This window comes from Neoarius graeffei, chromosome 3 (assembly GCF_027579695.1).
Source record: "Neoarius graeffei isolate fNeoGra1 chromosome 3, fNeoGra1.pri, whole genome shotgun sequence".
Classification (NCBI taxonomy): domain Eukaryota; kingdom Metazoa; phylum Chordata; class Actinopteri; order Siluriformes; family Ariidae; genus Neoarius; species Neoarius graeffei.
Window position 1 is genome coordinate 43,416,061 of NC_083571.1, and position 23,616 is coordinate 43,439,676.

The 23,616-nt window shown below is 40.5% G+C and overlaps 1 protein-coding gene across 1 annotated transcript in view; it reads left to right on the plus strand.

Moving 5' to 3' along the window:
* Positions 1 to 23,616, plus strand: part of eys (eyes shut homolog) — an 877,903-nt gene that overhangs the window by 523,636 nt on the left and 330,651 nt on the right. The window contains 5 exon segments of the mRNA XM_060915649.1: positions 8,382 to 8,553; positions 9,874 to 9,952; positions 14,659 to 14,858; positions 23,087 to 23,211; positions 23,468 to 23,592. Of these exon segments, the coding sequence (XP_060771632.1) occupies positions 8,382 to 8,553; positions 9,874 to 9,952; positions 14,659 to 14,858; positions 23,087 to 23,211; positions 23,468 to 23,592 (701 nt within the window).

A 23,616-nucleotide genomic window follows, 5' to 3' on the forward strand; every position in this document is an offset into this window, starting at 1 on the left:
TTTCTATTCCATACTGGTTGCAGATGTTCCTGTATACTATCCCAGCCACTTGGTTGTGCCTCTCCATGTACGCTGATCCAGCTACCGTAGCATCTTGCACCCTGCTACTATGTGCTGGACTGTTTCAGGGGCTTCTTTGCACAGTCTGCATCTTGGGTCTGATGTACTCTGGTAGATCCTGGCCTCTATGGCTCTTGTGCTTATGGCCTGTTCTTGTGCTGCCATGATTAGTGCCTCTGTGCTGTCTGTCAGTCCTGCATTATCCAGCCACTGGTAGGATTTCTTGATATCAGCCACTTCCTCTATCTGACGGTGGTACATGCCATGTAGGGGTTTGTCTCTCCAGGTTGTCTGTTCCTCCTCCTCCTCTGCACTCTCATCAGGGTTCTGCTGCCTGAGACATTCACTTAGCAGTTCATCCTTTGGGGCCATCTTTCTGATGTATTCTCGGATTTTCGATGTTTCATCCTGGACCATGGTCTTGACGCTCACTAGCCCTCGGCCTCCCTCTTTCCGCTTAGTGTATAGTCTCAGGGTGCTGGACTTGGGGTGGAACCCTCCATGCATGGTGAGGAGCTTTCTAGTCTTGATATCTGTGGCTTCTATCTCCTCCTTTGGCCAGTTTATGATACCAGCGGGGTATCTGATGACTGGTAGTGCGTACATGTTGATGGCTCGGACCTTGTTTTTACCATTCAGCTGACTTTTCAGGACCTGCCTTACTCTCTGGAGGTATTTGGCTGTGGTTGACTTCCTTGTGGCCTCTTCATGGTTTCCATTAGCCTGTGGGATGCCAAGGTACTTGTAGCTGTCTTGGATATCACCTATGTTGCCCTCTGGTAGGTCAATCCCTTCAGTCCGGATCATCTTGCCTCTCTTTGAGACCATCCAGCCACACTTGTCCAATCCGAATGACATCCCTATGTCATCGCTGTAGATCCGGGTGGTGTGGATCAGTGAGTCTATTTCTCGCTCATTCCTGGCATACAGCTTGATGTCATCCATGTAGAGCAGGTGGCTGATTGTTGCCCCACTACGGAATCGGTACCCGTAGCCGCTCTTCGTGATGATCTGACTGAGGGGGTTCAGGCCTATGCAGAACAGCAGTGGTGATAGCGCATCTCCTTGGTATATGCCGCACTTGATGTTGACTTGGGCAAGGGGTTTTGAGTTGGCCTCTAGGGTTGTCTTCCATATTTCCATTGAGTTCTGTATGAAGGTCCTTAGGTTCCTGTTGATCTTATACAGTTCCAGACATTCCAGTATCCATGTGTGTGGCATTGAGTCGTAGGCTTTCTTGTAGTCAATCCAGGCAGTGCACAGGGTGGTCTGTCTCTTCTTACAGTCTCGGGCGACTGTTCTATCGGCCAGTAGCTGGTGCTTGGCTCCTCTGGTGTTACTGCCAATTCCTTTCTGTGCCTCGCTCATGTATTGAGCCACATGCTTACTCATTTTTGCTGCAATGATGCCTGACAGGGCCTTCCATGTTGTGCAGAGACAGGTAATTGGCCGGTAGTTGGATGGGATGGGTCCCTTCTGGGGGTCCTTCATGATTAGGACTGTCCTGCCTTGGGTTAGCCATTCTGGGTGGGTTCCATCCCTCAGCAGCTGGTTCATCTGTGCTGCTAGGCGTTCATGGAGTGCAGTTAGCTTCTTCAGCCAGTACGTATGGATCATATCGGGGCCTGGTGCTGTCCAGCTCTTCATCTTTGACACTCTTTCTTGGACGTCTGCCATTGAGATGGTTACTGGTTCTTGTTCTGGGAGGTTGCTGTGGTCAGCTCTTAGGTCCACTAACCATTGGGCATCGGTGTTGTGTGATGCCTTTCTTTCCCATATGTCTTTCCAGTATTTTTCCACCTCAGCTCTTGGTGGGTCTGACCGGTTGTTGTTCCCCTGCCATTGAGAGTACACCTTGGCTGGTTCAGTGGAGAACAGCTTGTTTATTCTCCTGGCCTCTCCTTCCTTGGTGTATCTCCTCAACCGGGTGGCCAGAGCTGTTAGTCGCTGTTTGGCAGTTTCGAGTGCCTCTGATATGGAGAGTGAGTTGTACTTCCTGGGTGCCCCTTTATTCACCATGTTCCCTTTCTGTAGTTCAGCTAGCTGGCTAACTTCTCTCTGTGCTGCCTTTATCTTGGCCTCTAATCGTCTCTTCCATGGTGGATACTGTTTGTTATGTCCCGAGCCCACCTTGTGTCCAAGCATCTCCATGATTACTGTTGCTGTACTGTGTATCAGCTTGTTGGTCTCAGTGATGGTTCTTGTGGAGATTGTCTTCAGAGCAGCATTCACATCTACTAGTAGATCTTCTGAAGGTACTTGGCAACTCAGCTTCGGTATTCGTCGGGGGCTCCAGGTTTCCAGTTGGGTCACGATCTTCCTTCTCAGGTCAGCAGCTCTTGTGTTGAGGCTGTTAGCTGTTGGGGCTTGGTACCCAATCTCTGGTTGTGGGGATGATGACATCTCCCTGCTGACCTGTCCCCTTGCCGTAGCATCGTTGTTGTATTTCATTAATCTCTAGTTGTGATAGCAGATTTCGATTATGGATGTTGGAACACTGGACTAATAGCTGTTTCTTTGTTAGCCTTGATTGTGGGTTTCGAAGTATCCAATGGTCCCACATTCTCTGCATGTATCCCCTCTCTCTGGGATTGCTTGTATAGTAGCATTCCAGCAAATCTGTATTTTCTGTCCTCGTCCATCGATGTCTTGTTCCAGTAGCCCATTTCTCATCAGTTTGCCCTGGTTCCCTAGCAACTGACGCAGACCTTGTTGACCCGGGCGACGTCTGAGCCGGTATGACTCTATCAGTTATGTTTTCACTCATTCCTGAGGTAGGCTGATATATCATGAGGGGGTTTTGCCTAAGGACCCTTACTGGATGATGTTTTGCCCCGACTGGGATTCGAACCCCGATCTCCTGCATCGTAGTCAGTGAGCATTACCACTGTACTATCCAGCTTATATTATATGTGTTATATATATTATATATATACACATTTCAGAGCAATATGCTGCCATCCAGGCAAAATCTTTTTCAGGGAAAGCCTTCTTTCTTTCAGCAAGGTAATGCCAAACTGTTTTCTGTATATATTAAAACTGCATGGCTCCATAGTAAAAGAGTCCGGGTGCTAAGCTGGCCTGCCTGCACTCCTGACCCGTCTCCCATTTAAAACATTTGGCACATTATTAAGTGCAAAATATGACGAAGGAGACTCCAAACTGTTCAGCAACTGAAATTGTATTACATGCACGAATGGTATAACATTTCTCTTTCAAAACTACAGCAATTGGTCTCCTCAGTTCCCAAACATTTACAGAGTGTTGTTAAAAGTAGAGGTGATGCAACACAGTGGTAAACGTGCCCCTGTCTCAACTTTTTTGAAGTGTGTTGCTGGCATCAAATTCAAAAAGAGCATATATTTTTCAAAAAAAAACAATAAAATTTCTCAGTTTCAACATTTGATATGTTGTCTTTGTACTATTTTCAATGAAATATAGGGTTTCCATGATTTACAAATGATCGCATTCTATTTTATTTAAAGTTTACACGCGTCCCAACTTTTTTGGAATTGGGGTTGTAAATTGTTTATTTGGAATCACTAGATCATGCAAAAATAAATACAACCCCGATTCCAAAAAAGTATAAATTGTAAATAAAAACGGAATGCAATGATGTGGAAGTTTCAAAATTCCATATTTTATTCAGAATAGAACATAGATGACATATCAAATGTTTAAACTGAGAAAATGTATCATTTAAAGAGAAAAATTAGGTGATTTTAAATTTCATGACAACGCCACATCTCAAAAAAGTTGGGACAAGGCCATGTTTACCACTGTGAGACATCCCTTTTTCTCTTTACAACAGTCTGTAAACGTCTGGGGACTGAGGAGACAAGTTGCTCAAGTTTAGGGATAGGAATGTTAACCCATCCTTGTCTAATGTAGGATTCTAGTTGCTCAACTGTCTTAGGTCTTTTTTGTCGTATCTTCCGTTTTATGATGTGCCAAATGTTTTCTATGGGTGAAAGATCTGGACTGCAGGCTGGCCAGTTCAGTACCCGGACCCTTCTTCTACTCAGCCATGATGCTGTAATTAATGCAGTATGCGGTTTGGCATTGTCATGTTGGAAAATGCAAGATCTTCCCTGAAAGAGACGTCATCTGGATGGGAGCATATGTTGCTCTAGACTCTGGATATACCTTTCAGCATTGATGGTGTCTTTCCAGATGTGTAAGCTGCCCATGCCACACGCACTAATGCAACCCCATACCATCAGAGATGCAGGCTTCTTAACTGAGTGCTGATAACAACTTGGGTCATCCTTCTCCTCTTTAGTCCGAATGACACAGCGTCCCTGATTTCCATAAAGAACTTCAAATTTTGATTTGTCTGACCACAGAACAGTTTTCCACTTTGCCACAGTTCATTTTAAATGAGCCTTGGCCCAGAGAAGACGTCTGCGCTTCTGGATCATGTTTAGATATGGCTTCTTCTTTGAACTATAGAGTTTTAGCTGGCAACGGCGGATGGCACGGTGAATTGTGTTCACAGATAATGTTCTCTGGAAATATTCCTGAGCCCATTTTGTGATTTCCAATACAGAAGCATGCCTGTATGTGATGCAGTGCCGTCTAAGGGCCTGAAGATCATGGGCACCCAGTATGGTTTTCCGGCCTTGACCCTTATGCACAGAAATTCTGCCAGATTCTCTGAATCTTTTGATGATATTATGCACTGTAGATGATGATACCTGTATGTTCAAACTCTTTGCAATTTTACACTGTCGAACTCCTTTCTGATATTGCTCCACTATTTGTCGGAGCAGAATTAGGGGGATTGGTGATCCTCTTCCCATCTTTACTTCTAAGAGCCGCTGCCACTCCAAGATGCTCTTTTTATACCCAGTCATGTTAATGACCTATTGCCAATTGACCTAATGAGTTGCAATTTTGTCCTCCAGCTGTTCCTTTTTTGTACCTTTAACTTTTCCAGCCTCTTATTGCCCCTGTCCCAACTTTTTTGAGATGTGTTGCTGTCATGAAATTTCAAATGAGCCAATATTTGGCATGAAATTTCAAAATGTCTCACTTTTGACATTTGATATGTTGTCTATGTTCTATTGTGAATACAATATCAGTTTTTGAGATTAGTAAATTATTGCATTCCGTTTTTATTTACAATTTGTACTTTGTCCCAACTTTTTTGGAATCGGGGTTGTAAATAAAAATAATAAAACAGATGTTTTGGTGTTCATCCAAACACCATTATCAGTTGTCAAAGTATGACAGGAAGTAACTCTCTCAACTCAACTCAGGTCCAGTGATTTGCTTTGACCGGGAAATAATCACCTATAAGGATTCATATGCGGCATCACACAACTCCACTGATTATTTTTTTCAAACAGTTTTTTTTTTTTTATTCCCCTCACTGAACCTAAGTGCATTATTTCCAGTGAGATTCAAGTGAAAGGTTCATACTTATTACTGGGTGTTAAGATTTGGGTTATTTGCTTAATTGCATTACCCAATATTTTAGTAACATTTTAAGTAACATCTAAGCTCAGAATCAATCTGCACTGCATGGTCACATAATCAGATTTAAATTGCATCCTCTATTCCTGTACATACACATTGTGTACTCTGATAGAGGTCTCTGGTTTGTAGAAAATGAATACTTCCTTTATTCAGGGGTTCTACAATGAGATAATTGTAGTGCCTTTTTGTATTACTTAATTTCTTTCTCCTCCCTTTTTTCTCTTCTCATACACACTCTCTGGGGCAGGAAATCTGATAATATCCCATGGATTAAAGTAGTTCCTGTTGAGAAAAGTAATTGAGGCTATCATTTCTCCTACACTGTAAGCGATCAAGGTCTCATCCTGCACCCATATGATTTTTTTGTTCTTGTTGTTCCCAGACAATGTTCTTTCTTGAATGAATGTTGCAATATCCCTTATAAGAGCTAAGATTTACATTATACAAAACTGCTTGATGTATCCCCTGACTTGTTGTGGCATTAGATTTCACAGACATTTTATCTTAAACTATATAGAACATTCAATACCGTATTATACCATTATATAGAGCATTATAATACTATATAGAGCATTATAAAAATTATATTATTACGATGTACTTAATGCTTAATATGTATTACTATAAGGGCGGCACGGTGGTGTAGTGGTTAGTACTGTCGCCTCACAGCAAGAAGGTCCTGGGTTCGAGCCCCGGGGCCGGCGAGGGCCTTTCTGTGTGGAGTTTGCATGTTCTCCCCGTGTCCGCGTGGGTTTCCTCCGGGTGCTCCGGTTTCCCCCACAGTCCAAAGACATGCAGGTTAGGTTAACCGGTGACTCCAAATTGACCGTAGGTGTGAATGTGAGTGTGAATGGTTGTCTGTGTCTATGTGTCAGCCCTGTGATGACCTGGCGACTTGTCCAGGGTGTACCCCGCCTTTTGCCCGTAGTCAGCTGGGATGGGCTCCAGCTTGCCTGCGACCCTGTAGAAGGATAAAGCGGCTAGAGATAATGAGATGAGATGAGATGTATTACTATACCATTATATAGAGTATTATAATACTATATAGAGCATTTAATAGTGCATAATAATACTGTGGTCACTTTGCCTCTCAATTTCTTCAAGTTAGACCCAGTGGTCTAACTTGTGTAGTGGTGTAATCCTTACATTTTTCATTAAAGTGTCATCAGATATTAACCCTTAAGAACACTTATCCCTTAGTTAAGAGTGCTTAGTTTGTTGTGTTGGGTCTAGCAGTTGTACTTAGAACTTTAGAAGAGGATTAGATAGATAGATAGATAGATAGATAGATAGATAGATAGATAGATAGATAGATAGATAGATAGATAGATAGATAGATAGATAGATAATTCAATTTGCTTTCTTTCAGCATCTTTCAGAGATTGCTTTGCTGTAATTAATGGATAGATTAATTAATCTAATTAATTAGATTAAGTATCAATTAACTGGGGAGGCACGGTGGTGTAGTGGTTAGCGCTGTCGCCTCACAGCAAGAAGGTCCGGGTTCGAGCCCCGTGGCTGGCGAGGGCCTTTCTGTGTGGAGTTTGCATGTTCTCCCCATGTCCACGTGGGTTTCCTCTGGGTGTTCCGGTTTCCCCCACAGTCCAAAGACATGCAGGTTAGGTTAACTGGTGACTCTAAATTGACCGTAGGTGTGAATGTGAGTGTGAATGGTTGTCTGTCTCTATGTGTCAGCCCTGTGATGACCTGGTGACTTGTCCAGGGTGTACCCCGCCTTTCGCCCGTAGTCAGCTGGGATAGGCTCCAGCTTGCCTGTGACCCTGTAGAACAGGATAAAGCGACTAGAGATAATGAGATGAGAGATGAGATCAATTAACTGCCATGCCAAATACATTCACTGGCCACTTGCTTAGGAACACCCATACATTTGCTGTTTCATGCAGCTCTCAAATCACCCAATCCCTTGACAGTAGCACAATGCATAAACTCATGCAGATACAAATCAAGAGCTTCAGTTAACGTTCGCTTCAAACATCAGAAGGAGAAAGATTGTGACCTCTGTGACTTTCACTGTGGCATGGGTGCAAATGGTGGAATGGTGAAAAAAAACACTGAGTGAGCGACAGTTCTGTGCGTTGAAACATCTTGTTGATAAGAGAGGTCAGAGGAAAATGGCCAGATTGGTTTGAGCTGCCAGGCAGGATATAGCAACTCATAGCAACTCTTTACAACCATGGTGAGCAGAAAAGCATCTCAGCATGCAACAGCAGAAGACCACATTGGGTTCCACTCCTGCCAGCCAAGAACATGACTCTTAGAATCAAGAACAAGTTCCTATTAAAGTATCCAGTGAGTGTAGATATGGCATTTACATCTCATGTGTACAAGAAATCAGAAGATACTTTGTAATTATAAAATGTTAATTATACATTATACTTGTAACTCATTCCTATTTATTGTGATCTCTGGCACCATGCAAACACATGCCCAGAAATTCTAAGGTACAGTCGGGAATAAGTTGAAACTGTATTTAGCGCACTGGATTAATGGCAAACAATGGTTTTAATTTATTTATAGCACACAACCCAATTATGGTGACCTTAGCTTTATGTTAGGCTTAGTTTTCCACAAAAGAGTGTGAATGTAGTTCCTTGTGCTTTAAAGTAATAAAATATATTTTTTTCTTAGGATCACTCCATTGTCTTCTGACCATGTGTTTGTGTGTATCCTGCCAAAGTAGGAAGGCATAGCAAAATATTGAAGGAAAATTGGGCCAAAAAGACCAATAAGGCCTGAATAAAAGAACAAATTGTTGGCTGAATTAATGTACTAATGCATGACTGAATAATTTATCAATTACATTAACTGATCACACACAGGCATGCGGTGTGAGCTGAATGTGGATGAATGCACCTCAAATCCATGCCAAAATGGTGGGAGGTGTGTCAATGGTCCTGGTGGCTACCACTGCCTCTGTTCCAGTGGCTTCACTGGATCTGACTGTGTGAACAACATTGATGAATGTGCCTCAGACCCCTGTATTCATGGCAGGTATGTGAGGTAATGGCAAATATTCAGGTCAGAATTCAGCAACAAACTGCTTTGTCACTGACCAACACAGGATCACCAAAAGTGATGGCCCCTTTAAGTTTTAAGCTTTAAGTTCTTCTCAGCACATAATTCTGCGTGAACTTTGCAAACATAGCATAACCCTAGCCAGTGTTGCTCAGTGTACTTCTATGCATAAAATTCAAATGGCATTCAGCTGTTATAAATGTGTTTTTCAATCATTATTTAATTAAAAAAATATTCCATACAAATTTAATTGAATTATTTTGAAAATTCCATTCCAATTTTAATTTGTTGCATATTTGCCATTCAAATGAATGCAAACATTAATTAGCCTATAATTTTATACAGTATACCATAGAATGTGAAAAATCACCTTCTTAAACAACAAAATCCACGTGAGGTCACATAATTTTATTATAAATTTTAATAATATTTTAGATATTTTTTTCCAACTGTGATGTTTTATTTTTCTTTCTGTCCAGCTATATTTTAATTTTTAAGAAGAATTCCAAGTAGCTTCCTATTCAGTATCATTTGTGATAGAAGCATAACTTAAAATTAATGTAAACCCTGCACAGCACACACTATAGGGCTAATAGAACTGTGTTTAAGATTCATCAATAAAAAGCCCAATTACTGACAGAGCATATATTTTTTTATGGGATATTGAAAGTCACCTTAAACGATCATGGATTTGTTGAATTTAACCATAAATATTATGAACATTTTTATCATGTTTGAACACTGGCTCATGGACTATTTTAAATAAGAACATTGCGCTTCTCAATTTACAGGTGTAGACAACAGAAGAATTGAAGGTTGATTCTTGTTGTTTATCACATTTCTGTTGGTTTTGCAAATGTCTGGTATGGAGAAGCACACAAACCAAATAATGAGAACACATGAAATTTGATTGGGTTGGTCAGACTGAGTCTGGAAATCCAATTCTAATTGGATTTAAAAGTGTATACAGAAGTTGCTTGAAACTGTAAATTCAACTCACCTCTGAATATGACCCATATACTGTAATGCTGCACTGTGACTGATATACTGTCTTTACAGCGTAAGTATAGTATTGTAAATAATGCATATTGTTTTGATTTGTTTGTGAATAGTTTTATTGAATTCTACATGTATAAAACATCATCCACATCTGCTAGCAGGTAAAGCTTGTGAAAGTGTGCTGGCACTGACTGGGTGGCCTCATCTGTGTGCACAATAGCACCTAATAAATCATTGCTCATAAAGATGGAGTTTGCAGTTGTCAGAGAGCATTAACTAAGCCTTTTTTCATGCCAGGTGTTCAGACGGCATTGACGCATATGACTGTCAATGTGAGAGTGGATGGAGTGGCCCCAGATGCGAGACTAATATGGACGTAAGCATATACACCTGTAATGTGTAGGATAGTGGCTGAGATTTTCAGTGTATATGTTAATAGTTTCTTATTGTTCTGTTGTTAGCATGGGATGGCTATGAGAAATATGTTTTTCATATTCTGCTGGTAAGAAAATGTCAGACCCATAATGTATATACAGTCCCCTCCTAATATATTGGAGGGGTCAATTTTTATTTTTTATTTTTTGCTATACACTGAAGACATTGCATCAAAATATTAATATGAGGCAACAGATAGGAATTTCAGCTTTTATTCCCTGTTATTCGCATCTAGGTGTGTTAAACAACTGGGAACATGGCACCTTTTATTTGAACCCACCCAATTTTCATTGCAAATACAGTCATCACAAATACTGGAACATACGACTGACAGGTGCTTCTTGATACCCAGGTGTTCTCTGTTAGACTGACAGATTAAACAGTTAATAGCTCTGAATGTTTACTCTGGGTTTCACCTGTGAAGACTGCATTTATTGTTAAAAAGGGTAAACCAACATGAAGGCTATGAGCTGTCCATGGGAGGAAAGCAAGCTATTTTGAAGCTGAGAAAAGAGGGGAAATTAATCAGAGTCTACACGTAAGCACTGGGCATAGCCCATACAACAATATGGAATGCCTTGAAAATGAATGAAACCCAGGTGTGCTCACAACCAGACATCAAAAAGGTCAGCCAAAGAAAACAATAGCAGTTAATGACTGAAACATTGTGATTGCTCTGAAGAAAACCCCTAAAAACAACAGTCAATGATATCACCAACAACCTTCACAGGGCAGGTGTGATGGTATCACAATCCACTCTTTGAAGAATACTTTGAGAACAGAAATGTAGATTGGACTTTACAAAGAAATACAGAGATGAGCCACAAATGTTCTGCAGCAAAGATTTCCCTCTACCAAAGTGATGGAAATGCCAAATTGTGAAGAAAGAAAGGATCTCCAACTTAATGCAGTTATCACAAGCAAGGGACAAATATTAAGTGTTATTTGTTTTAATTTACTTTAAGACTATTTTTGCTCACCTAAAATTGAGTGGTCTGCCACAAAAGGTGTCATGTTCCATGTTGTTTAACACACCTACATGTCAATATCAAGAACTGAAAGGTGAAACAATGATCTATTGTCTCATATCCATGTTTTGATCTCAATCCCAAATGTCTTCATTTTATGGCAAAAACAAAAGAATTGTCCTTGCTGTTCCAGTACTTTCAGCAGGGACTGTATAACCACATAATGAGGTCAGAATCATTGGACAGATATTAGATCACAGGCAGTCAATGAAAAGCTGTTTGTCACTGTGTAACAGTGCAACCAGACAGGTTCAATTCAGTTCGATTCCAATTGCTATTGCAGCAGGTCAATGCAACTGGACACCTTTCAAAGCCACTCGAAAAAAATTATACCATGATGATTACTGATGATTTCAACATTGCACATCATTTTCTAAATTTGGTAATGTATATCATCATTGAGGATTATATCAAATTTAAGGAAATGACACTATTCACAGTTATGACTCAAACTGCTGAAGGGGTAATGGCTCAGAAAGTTCCACAGAATTATAACTTATTCCAAAGGAGGGAGGGAGGGACAGGGAAAGAGAGAGAGGATGCTGAGCCTTATATCTGGCCTAGTTTTCTGATTTAGACACCCAATAACGAAAGAGATGAGAAGGTCAAACATATCTCAGGCTTAACTGAATTTGAACACTATTACCTCTTGAGACAAGAAACAGAGATCAGCTCTTGCCCTTTTGAACAAGATGTCATTTAGCAGTAGACCTACTGCGCAACAGACTGTGGACACAGGTAATGGCAGTCATGATTTGTTAAAAGTTAGTTACCCCTTTTCTGTTGAATGGCTTCCTTACACACAATCTGTACACATTCTTAAACAAATAATAGTTGTCTTATTCAATAAGACCTTTCCAATTTTAACACTGTTGGTATTATAATTGTACAATGTAATTATTCATTATTATCATTGTCCATATACAATTCATCGACAGTACATCAAAATGTAAGTATTTATAAACTTTATTGATGCACATTCATTGACACGTCTCCGGCTTTAGACCACATTGACTTTCCTTCATAATGAGTGTAGGCAGTTGAGACAACATGAAAGCACAGTACAAATGGCTGATTAGGAAGAAAGTGATCACTCTAATGCCTAATTGATTTTAAAGCTAACCACAGGCTTAAATATACCCTTGAGATTAAACAATAGGCTTCTTGAGAGAGCTGTACGAGCTTCCTGTCAAATACATCATTAACTGTTGCCTTCTCCCTCTAATTATTCTTTCTATAGCTTGTACTTTCCCTAAATCTTGAATTTTTCCTGCATTAATTCATTAGTATATTGGAAAATTAATTAGAATTGAGGCTACAATTGAATCCGGCTACTCTAAATCACAAAGTTGTTAGGGTAATGAAGTCATTTGCAGAAACGTGAATTTTTATGGAAAGGTTTTCTGCATGTCAGTAATCTGATCACTGTAAATTATGTTCTATGTGATGCATACAATTAGCGTTTATGTAAACAGTGAGTATATTGTCAGTATACATTTTTTTATTTTAAAAAACAATATACTGTATCTTATGCTAATTTAATGCTAATTTGTTTAATGCATGGGATAAGGTTTTATACCAAAGCGCTGTTGAATTATCAATTTTGATTTGTCCGAAGCTTCCTATAACATCTGCTCTGACAGTAGTGCCAGCTGTAATTCAAATCACATGTTTACACAATGTCCAACCAAAAAAAAGTTGCATACACTAATATTTAGTTGGACTGCCTTTAGCTGTGATTATGGCATGCTTTCACCATGGCATTGTTTCAACAACCTTATTTCACAACATTTATTTACATCCAGAGTTTCATTAATCACTTCACCAAGTTCTTCCACTGACGACTGGAGAATCAAACCATTCCATAAATTCGTCTCCAACACATCCCAAGAACTGTGAATAGTCTTAAGTCTCTGTGATGGGCAATCCATGTCTGAAAATAATTCTTCATGCTCCCTGGACCACACTTTCACAATATGAGCCCTAATTTTATGCCTGTGCCATCAGGGAAGAAAAAAAAAATCCATTGATGTGACAACCTGATCATTCAGTACATTCAGGTAGTCAGCTGACTTTACTTTATTGCCACATAATGTTGCTGACCCTCGACCTGACCAACTCAAGGGACCCCAGATCATAACACTGCCTCCAGAGGCTATGCATGATGGGTGCATCACTTCATGCACTTCCCTTCTTACCTTCTGACGCACCTATCGCTCTGGAAATAAAGTAAATCTGGACTCATCTGAGCACATGACCTCTTTCCATCGCTCCAGAGTCCAATCCTTATGCTTCCTAGCAAATTTATGCCTTTTCTTCTGGATTAGTTTCACTAACAAGTAGTTTTCTTATGGCCACACAGCTGTTTAGTCCCAATCCTGTGAGTTCTTATTGCATTGTACATGTGGAAATGATCTTAATTTCACTATTAAACATAGCCATGGGTTCTACTGTCAATTTTTTATGATTCGACTTCACCAAGTGTTTAAGTGATCTCTGATCATGGTCAGTCAAGACTTTTTTCTGACCACACTTCTTCTTTGAAGTTGATGGTTCATCACTATCCTTCCAGGTTTTAATAATGTGTTGGACAGTTCTTAACCCAATTCCAGTAATTTCAGCCATTTCTGTAGTTGTTTTCTTTGCTTGATACAGGCCATTAATTTGACCCTTCTGAAACACAGCAACATCTTTTCCATGACTACAGGATATGCCTTCTGACATGGTTGTTTAAGAAATGACAAGCTACTCATTGCATCAGTTAGGGTTAAAAGAATTGATGCCAGCTGAAGCATATTAATCACTGCAGTAATTATCCATTCAAAGGCTTTTAGGTATTTGCTTATTTAAATCCAAATAGTGACCTTTTTTTTCTTCTTTTTTTTCAGGCAATGTCCTTCTAATACATTATTGTTTCTACAGTAACAGGGCTTCAGACATGCTACATAATCTAAAACTAATACAAACAAGTGAAAATGTTATTTAGTGATCAAAATATTGATGGTGAAGCTTTGTGAAAAGAGACCTTTATTTAACATTTATGGTTTATGGAAGAAGTCTCCAGTGTCAGTGCTTTGCAACAGCATATACATTTTAATGCTACAGGAAAATCTTCAGGACAGAGGAGTTTGTGATTCGTCAGTAAAATGAAAGGATTTTATTGTCAGAAAATAAAGGGGCTAGTGAGGGAGCAACTGTTTATAGCTGCTGTAACTGATAACAGGGATGAACATGGCTTGAATATGTCCCACAATGTTAAATGGAATTATGCACAGATACAAGTACAGTGTCAGTTTTTAATAGTTTTATTATTTTTATCATTTAATAATTTTAAATGTAGTTGTTGGAAAACTGCTAATGGAAAATAATTAATGTTAGGGTGATAACTTATGACAGCACCCAGTCATTGATTATTTTCCAGTAACAGCATGTCTTCTTGTGTTTATTCTTTAGATATCAGATTTCATTTACTGTGCCATCAATAATGTCAAAGCAGATACAGTGTTTTGCCTTTTTTGGGAACATATGTTGTCACATTATATTCATTAGCATGGACATAACGATCAAATGAACATGATCATTTCAGAGTCTTAACTTATTACATGTACATTGTTTTCAGGAGTGTGAATCTCAGCCTTGTTTGAATGCTGGCTTCTGTTTGGACCTCATCGACAAATATGCCTGCATATGCACCAAAGGCTACAGTGGGACTCAATGTGAGGTTGACCTGGATGCATGCCTGGATATGCCGATGAATTTTTCTCATTGTTTTAATGGTGGAACTTGTTTGGATGGCCCTGGATACAGTTTTGCATGCAGGTGAACCCTTCAAATCACTACTTTATATAAGAGAATAATTGCTTTACAAGTCACGGGTTACATATTGTTTCAGCCCCAATTATATTCAATCATGGGTTAATTCTGGCCCTTATGGAGGAGTGCCTATACCAGTCTGTTTTCTCTCAATTAAAGGTCTGCTAGGTTGCCAAAGTGATGATCATGAAGCAGCTGCTGCCACATAATTGTCTGAGCAAAACGAGGCTGTGGTGTATGTGGTGTAAAACCTCATTCTCGCCCATTATGGCCTTTTATACATCGTGCAGTATCCTTAAAGATTGATTTACTCCACCCTGAGTCCAGACCTACAAATTATCCAAACACTATTTTCCAATTTCTGCTCTATGAGGAAAGCAGATCCACTAACAGACAGCAGACAAGGGGTTGCTTGTCTGTCCATATGAGGCCCCAGTGGATTGATTTGCCTTAAATTGGAAACAAATACTCTGTCATTCTTGGTATTTACTTTAATTTGAAATGGCATACAGGTTAATGACTTGTGTTGCACTTCCATTACAGCCCCCATTTGGTCACCATCACAAGTTGGATCAGATAATAGAAGAGCAATCTGTTTTTTATTGGACATTGTGGTTTTGTACAACATCTTAGAAACTGCAACAGACGAAAGACTAAGGACAGAAAACCTGAGACTCACCATTTGATGACTGGGATAGCAAAATTTTGTCTTTGTAACACATTTTAAATTCCAAAAATATTTAAACATTTCAGATTTTCTAAGTACTCACGTAGGAGTATTCATCAGATTCTTAAAGGAGATACGCAGAGCCTTTATTTTTAAATAAATTTCTGAGTGGATAGTATCTCCATCCTTGACTCTTGTATGCTGCATAAATGAGAATTAAAAAAAATATATTTCAGAGAGTTAAAATCAACTGCAAAGTTGGGATTCGAGCTGCCCCGCTGAGCCAGCCGGCCTTGAGTGTGTGACGTCACAGCAGGAACCAGTTTTAAGGCCGAGGCCTTTGACAGCTATAGACCAAAGTCATATAAATAAAAATTTATGGTGAAAGTAAGAAATACCATTACCGACTTCCTCAACTAAGACTGATTTGACTTCATTGATTGTGGGTTGACTCTCATTAAAACAGGATAGGTGTTATAACTTATGCAACATACATGTACATGCATGCATTTTCACTGATAAAACTTAAAAGGCTAATTAAATAATCAGATGAACTGAGACAATCACATTCTGAAGCAAATTAAATAATCTTATACTGGTTACTTAAACACAATACAAGTTACATGTATTAACCTACATGCCGGTAAACAATGTGTGGTTCTTTTTTTTATCCAAATGAGAGTCAGAGCTTACTCGTCTGTGTTCTCGCTTCTTGAAGGCCGATTGTTTTTGAAACAATCTGACTTTCAGTTGTTTGTTCAGTTCTCCGTTCATTCACTTCTTCCATGTAACGGAGAGATGGCAGCGATATCCAGTTTAAAAATAAGATGGCTGCTCCACTCATTCACTTTTCTTCAAACTGTGTAGTCCACCATTATTGCTGGGCTCAGGCAATTGCTAAAACCCAGGACGGAACGGGATGTCACTGGTTTTAGCAACAACTGCAGGGAGGTCACTGCCTGAGCGATATGTCCCGTCCCGTTACGTCCCGGGTTTTAACAACAACCCTTGGCTCACTCCGGGAGGACTGGTGCAACTGAACTCACTTTCCTTTTAAAAAGAATAAAATAAATAAATACTTTCCTTTTCGGGCGGCACGGTGGTGTAGTGGTTAGCACTGTCGCCTCACAGCAAGAAGGTCCAGGTTCGAGCCCTGTGGCCGGCGAGGGCCTTTCTGTGTGGAGTTTGCATGTTCTCCCTGTGTCCGCGTGGGTTTCCTCTGGGTGCTCTGGTTTCCCCCACAGTCCAAAGACATGCAGGTTAGGTTAACTGGTGACTCTAAATTGACCGTAGATGTGAATGTGAGTGTGAATGGTTGTCTGTCTCTATGTGTCAGCCCTGTGATGACCTGGCAACTTGTCCAGGGTGTACCCCGCCTTTTGCCCTTAGTCAGCTGGGATAGGCTCCAGCTTGCCTGCGACCCTGTAGAACAGGATAAAGTGGCTAGAGATAATGAGATGAGATGAGACTTTCCTTTTCTTGTAGTTTTCTATTTCTTTAATTGTTTGTACTGCACCCTCTTTCAATACGGGCTTATAGCCAACGCTCCTCAACAGATCAGAGGTCTCGTACGAGTCTTCAGTAAAATGTGCAGAGCAGAGGAGAGACCACTTCGTAGCTGCACAATGTGCTCGTGAACTTCTCACAAAACGTGCCCAAATCTTTGCAGTTTGAACATTCTTGGGCCATGAATGCAACGTAAATGCACCTTCTGTCGTGTTGCTGCACTGGCCAAAAACACATCTACGTGACATGGTGATAAATTAGCTCAAAATGGAGGATTGGCGTTGCAGTCAGCTCTGTGTTTTAGTATAGCGGAAATGGCGATGAGACCGATAGACTTCCTGCGGTGACGTTACGGACGTCAAGGTCATTCACTCAGACCGCTACCTATATAAATCACTTTAATCATAAAAATTACTATATTAGATTTATTGTTAACGCTTAAAACTCTTCCTGTGCCATTCTTACTGTAAGGTCTCAAGGCATTTATAAATGAAAGTGAGGCCATGGCTCCGTGTATATGCTTTAAACTTGAAGGCACAAATATCTGATGCACAGTTTCCCACTGGATTACCATTACACAACCCATATTAGTACAGTTATCAGTTGGTTGTCCAAGTTTCAGCTTCATGTCCTTGCATAACTTTTTGTGCATCCTTTTCACTCCATACTTGTTTCTTTTTGGTTTGACTATCTCGCAAATTTAGTCAAAGCCCTCAAGGTAATTGGGAAAAGGTATCACATTTGATTACTCTTTGTAGAAAGTACTTCTCGAGATATTTGGTTAGGCCTTAAACATTTTTGCACATGCACATATATGCACATTTAATGTCTTGTACAAACCAAAATGATTAAAAAATTAAATAAATAAATAAAACAAACAAAACTTGCTTATCAAGCTGGTCAATTGGATTCCTCAGTTCAAGCTTGATCAATTTGTTATTAGTGATACTGTGGTTTGGGTGCACATCAGGAATTGGTCTGTTCACCAAATAGGTCTTATATTGTTGTCAAGTACAGATATAGGGCGGCACGGTGGTGTAGTGGTTAGCGCTGTCGCCTCACAGCAAGAAGGTCCTGGGTTCGAGCCCCGGGGCCGGCGAGGGCCTTTCTGTGTGGAGTTTGCATGTTCTCCCCGTGTCCGCGTGGGTTTCCTCCGGGTGCTCCGGTTTCCCCCACAGTCCAAAGACATGCAGGTTAGGTTAACTGGTGACTCTAAATTGACCGTAGGTGTGAATGTGAGTGTGAATGGTTGTCTGTGTCTATATGTCAGCCCTGTGATGACCTGGCGACTTGTCCAGGGTGTACCCGGCCTTTCGCCCGTAGTCAGCTGGGATAGGCTCCAGCTTGCCTGCGACCCTGTAGAAGGATAAAGCGGCTAGAGATAATGAGATGAGAAGTACAGATATCTAAATTTGATGCGGTTTTATGGTGGTGTTTTATGGTGGTGTTCTATCTATCTATCTATCTATCTATCTATCTATCTATCTAAGGATTAAATTTATCTTGATGAGGAAATATTAGTTACTTCTTGGCACAGTGAATGTTGTTGATTCTTGCCTTCTGTCACTTTAAAGATCATCATGCATCCAGATGCCTCAGTGACTGTGAAAAGTGATAAACACTGTTTTCTGATGAATTATGGATTAACGTACATTTTAATTTGTATGTAAGTATAGTGGTTATAGAGCAACAAATATGTAGTGTAAAGCACCAATTCCAAAAGAAGATTTAAGGTTTATTATCAACATTGATGCTACTCTCATTTCCATGTTGATTTCACATTTATTTTACCAATATGTGCTCAACAAATCAAGTCAAATAATTTTTAAATATTCTAGATTTTGGTAGCCAAGCATGAAAAACCTGCAAATTTGCAATTTTTTTTTTAAACCATAAATCATGTTTACTAGACTCAAGCAAGCCCTACAGCTTAAACTGGCAATGGGATTTTTTGCCAGAGGTACCAGCTGCTGTTACTTGAAAGCATGTTTATTTAAAGCAAGTTTATTTACAATTAAACCATTGTTCATCATGAATGTGCCTCATAAATATCATGTCATCTGGGTGGCAAAACAGAAAAGTCAATTAACAAAAAGGTATTAACAAAAGGCTTGACTAAACAGATATGTTTTCAGCCTAGACTTAAACACTGAGACTGTGTCTGAGTCCCGAACACTACTTGGAAGGCTGTTCCATAACTGTGGGGCTTTGTAAGAAAAGGCTCTGCCCCCTGATGTAGCCTTCACTATACGAGGTACCAGCAGATAGCCTGCATCTTTTGATCCAAGTAGGCGTGGCAGGTCATAAAGGACCAGAAGTTCACTCAGGTACTGTGGTGTGAAACCATTCAGTGCTTTAAAGGTCAATATTAGTATTTTATAATCAATATGAAATTTGATTGGGAGCCAATGTGGTGTGGATAAGATAGGGGTGATGTCATACCTTCTAGTTCTAGTAAGGACTCTTGCTGCTGCATTTTGAACTAACTGGAGCTTGTTTATTCACTTCTTGGAACATCCAGACAGTAAGGCATTACAATAAGCCAACCTAGAGGTAACAAAAGCATGAACTAGTTTTTTCTGCATCATGTAGTGACATTATATTTCTTACCTGAGCAATATTTCTGTGATGAAAGAAAGCTATCCTCAGAATGTTGTCGAAATAAGTTTCAAATGAAAGACTGGAGTTAATGATCACCCTGAGGTCTTTTACTGCTGCACATGAAGAAAGAGACAGGCTATCCAGAGTTACTATGTAATCAGAAAACCTGCTTCTAGCTGCATGTGGTCCTAGTACAAGTACTAATCTCTTGTCAGAGTCAACCAGAAGGAAGTTAATAAGCATCCAGTGTCTAACGTCCTTTACATGTTCCTCAATTTTATTAAAATGGTGTCTCTCCTCTGGCTTTGCAGAAATATACAACTGTGTGTCATCAGCACAGCACATTGTTTTTGTGACACAAACAATAATTAAGATGAAAAAACAGAAATCTGGAGTGTGCATAAGTATTCAGCCCCTTTTGTATGAAACCCCTACATAAGAGGTGGTCCAACCAATTCACTTCATCCATTCATCCATCCATTATCTGTAGCCGCTTATCCTGTTCTACAGGGTCGCAGGCAAGCTGGAGTCTATCCCAGCTGACTATGGGCGAGAGGTGGGGTACACCCTGGACAAGTTGCCAGGTTATCGCAGGGCTGACACAGAGACAAACAACCATTCACACTCACATTCACACCTACGGTCAATTTAGAGCCACCAGTTAACCTAACCTGCATGTCTTTGTTTGGACTGTGGGGGAAACTGGAGCACCCAGAGGAAATCCACACAGACACGGGGAGAACATGCAAACTCCACACAGAAAGGCCCTCGCCGGCTGCTGGGCTCGAACCCAGGACCTTCTTGCTGTGAGGCGACAGTGCTAACCACTACACCACCATGCCGCCCCAGTTCACTTCATAAGTCACATAATTAGTTGATTAAGCTCCACCTGTGTGCAATCAAAGTGTCACATAATCTGTCACATGATGTCTGTATAAATCAATCTGTTCTGGAAGGACCCTGACTCTGCTACACTACGAAGCAAGCAATATGAAAACCAAGGAGCACTCCAAACAAGTCAGAGACAAAGTTGTGGAGAAGAATAGCTCAGGGTTGTGTCATAAAAAATATCCCAAACTTTGAATATCCCAGGGAGCACCATTAAATCCATTATAGCAAAATGGAAAAAATATGGCACCACTACAAATCTGACAAGAGAAGGATGCCCACCAAAACTCACAGACCGGGCAAGAAGGTCATTAATCAGAGATGCAACAAAGACACCAACAATAATGCTGAGGGAGCTGCAAAGATCCACAGTGGAGATGGGAGTATCTGTCCATAGGACCACTTTAAGCCATCCAGTCCATAGAGTGGGACTTTATGGAAGAGTGGCCAGAAAAAAGTCATTGCTTAAAAAAATCACATGTGGAGTTTGCCCAACAGCATGTGGCAGACTCCCCAAACACATGGAAGAAGATTCTCTGGTCAAACGAGACAAAAATTTAATTTTTTGGCAATCATGGGAAAAGCCATGTGTGGCGCAAACCCAACACCCTGAAAACACTATCCCTACAATGAAGCATGGTGGTGGCAGCATCATGCTGTGGGGATGTTTTTCATCTGCAGGGACAGGAAAGCTGGTCAGGACTGAAGGAAAGATGGATGGCACTAAATACAGGGCAATTCTGGAGGAAAACTTGTTTGAGTCAGCTAGAGGTTTGAGACTGGGATGAAGGTTCACGGTCTAGCAGGACAATGACCCTAAACAGACTGCTAAAGCTACACTGGAGTGGTTTAAAGGGAAACATTTTAAATGTCTTGGAATGGCCTAATCAAAGCCCAGACCTCGATCCAATTGAGAATCTGTGGCATAGCTTGAAGATTGCTGTACACCAACACAACCCATCTAACTTGAAGGAGTTGGAGCAGTTTTGCTTTGAGGGATGGGCAAAAATCCCAGTGGCTAGATATGCTAAGCTAATACAGACATACCCCAAGAGACTTGCAGCTGTAATTGTAGCAAAAGGTGGCTCGACAAAGTATTGACTTTGGGGGTGAATACTTATGCACACTCCAGATTTCTGTTTTTTCATCTTAATTATTGCTTGTGTCACAATAAAACAACAATGTGCACATTTAAAGTGGTAGGCATGTTGCTACCAAATGATGCTAACCCCAAAAAAATCCATTTTAATTCCAGCTTGTAATGCAACAAAACAGGACAAACACCAAGGGGGGTGAATACTTTTGCAAGGCACTGTATAGTAAGGGAAGAATTTATTATTTTTAGAAGAGGTTCAATTGCTTCTGGTATTATCTGTTTGAAGAGTTGTGTAGGTAAGGGATCTAGTATAGACCCTTTTCAGTCACGTGACCTTCGTAAACGCGACCGCCATTTTGGACATGTAGTGGACTTCGGCTCAAATCGGTTTGAATGCGAGGAAGGCGACAAACATAAAAGAAAAAGGAGCGAGATGCAGAAAACTGTATTTACTAGTTTACTGTAATTATGATCTGGCAGCTATTTACACCGGATCCAGTGTAAATAGCTGCCGGAGCCAACGTCCGAGCTTGCCGGAGCATGCCCCGGCCAGCCGCGAGCTATCACGCTCCGGAACCTCGGACGTTGGCTCCGGCAGCTATTTACACTGGATCCGGTGTAAATAGCTGCCAGATCATAATTACAGTAAACTAGAATGGAATGTTAACAGCAATGTAATGCCTTTTCTGGCTAATTTTATTCATCTTACCTCCAACAAAGTGGTCACTACACAAGCGTTGGTATGCCGCTATCCATCTTCTCCGTCGGTCAGCATCTACCGGGATCCGATAAAATGATAACCCTTGCCTTGTTTGTTGATTGTTACTACATCCAGGTGCACAACAATATAGTGGCATGATGGAAGTCTTGCTGAAAATAAACACTTTCTTTGCTGCCGTTCCTCAATGTTGGCTGTGGTAAACTACTGGTAGTACATGTCCAAAATGGTGGCCGCGTTTGTCATGACATCACGTGAAAAGGGTCCATACAAGTAGAAGAAAAAGTGTTCACTATGTCAACAGAAGATCACGAGTTTGAACAATGTGCATTAGCTCAGGAGCAATTGCTATATCAGGTTTTTTTTGTTTTGTTTTGTTTTTTTTAATTGGACAAACTTTGTTCATTAAGCCATTATATGATGTGGCTTCCCACACATTCTCTACTCACAGTTACATAACTGAGGCTGATCTTAATCTTATGGTATATTTTAACATTGAAATACTGTCTGATAAACCTGTCATTAATGAGGTCTTTCTCAGCTTGCATGCCATCTGGGAGATGCATTTTCCACATGCGAACATGGCCATATGTTTTATAAATAATTTTTTTTCTCCTCTTCTTTGCGAATGTTTGCGTTTCCTGCCAAGCTCAAGGCTATGGCATGATGTTGCACCCTGTTTTCTCTTGCTTTAAAAGGAGTTTTCAAAAGTCAAATTTTTTTTCCAGTTTTAATGGCAGCATCTCTTTATGTTTTAGATGTCCAGCAGGGTTTGCAGGGGATTTCTGCGAGCTGGATGTGAATGAGTGTGGCTCAAAGCCTTGTTTCCACGGCAGCATCTGCCAAGACCTCATCAATGGGTACCGGTGCCACTGCCGACCTGGTGAGCTCCTTACTTGATTTTCTATTCAAGTAAGTCACACAACCCTGCAAGAATACTGAGACATGTTCAACCGCTCTCTCCTTGTGGGTGTGTGCAAAACCAGTGAAAGGAGCTGAAACAAATCAATAAGGAAGAGCACGATTGATATTCACTTCTGATTTTGAAAAAGAAGAATAGGGTGAAGGAGGGGGAAGTTGACTGGTATAGTCTTACCGTCTGCAATTTTTTTTTAAAAATAAATCCTCATTCCTGGCAGGTTGGACAGGACTTCGCTGTGAGGATGACATTAATGAGTGCCTGCCGCAGCCATGCAACCAGGGGGTGTGCATCCAGAATGAACCAGGCCATGGCTACTCCTGTTTCTGTCAGCCTGGATTTGTGGTAGGTTGCCTCCTCCTCTCCTTC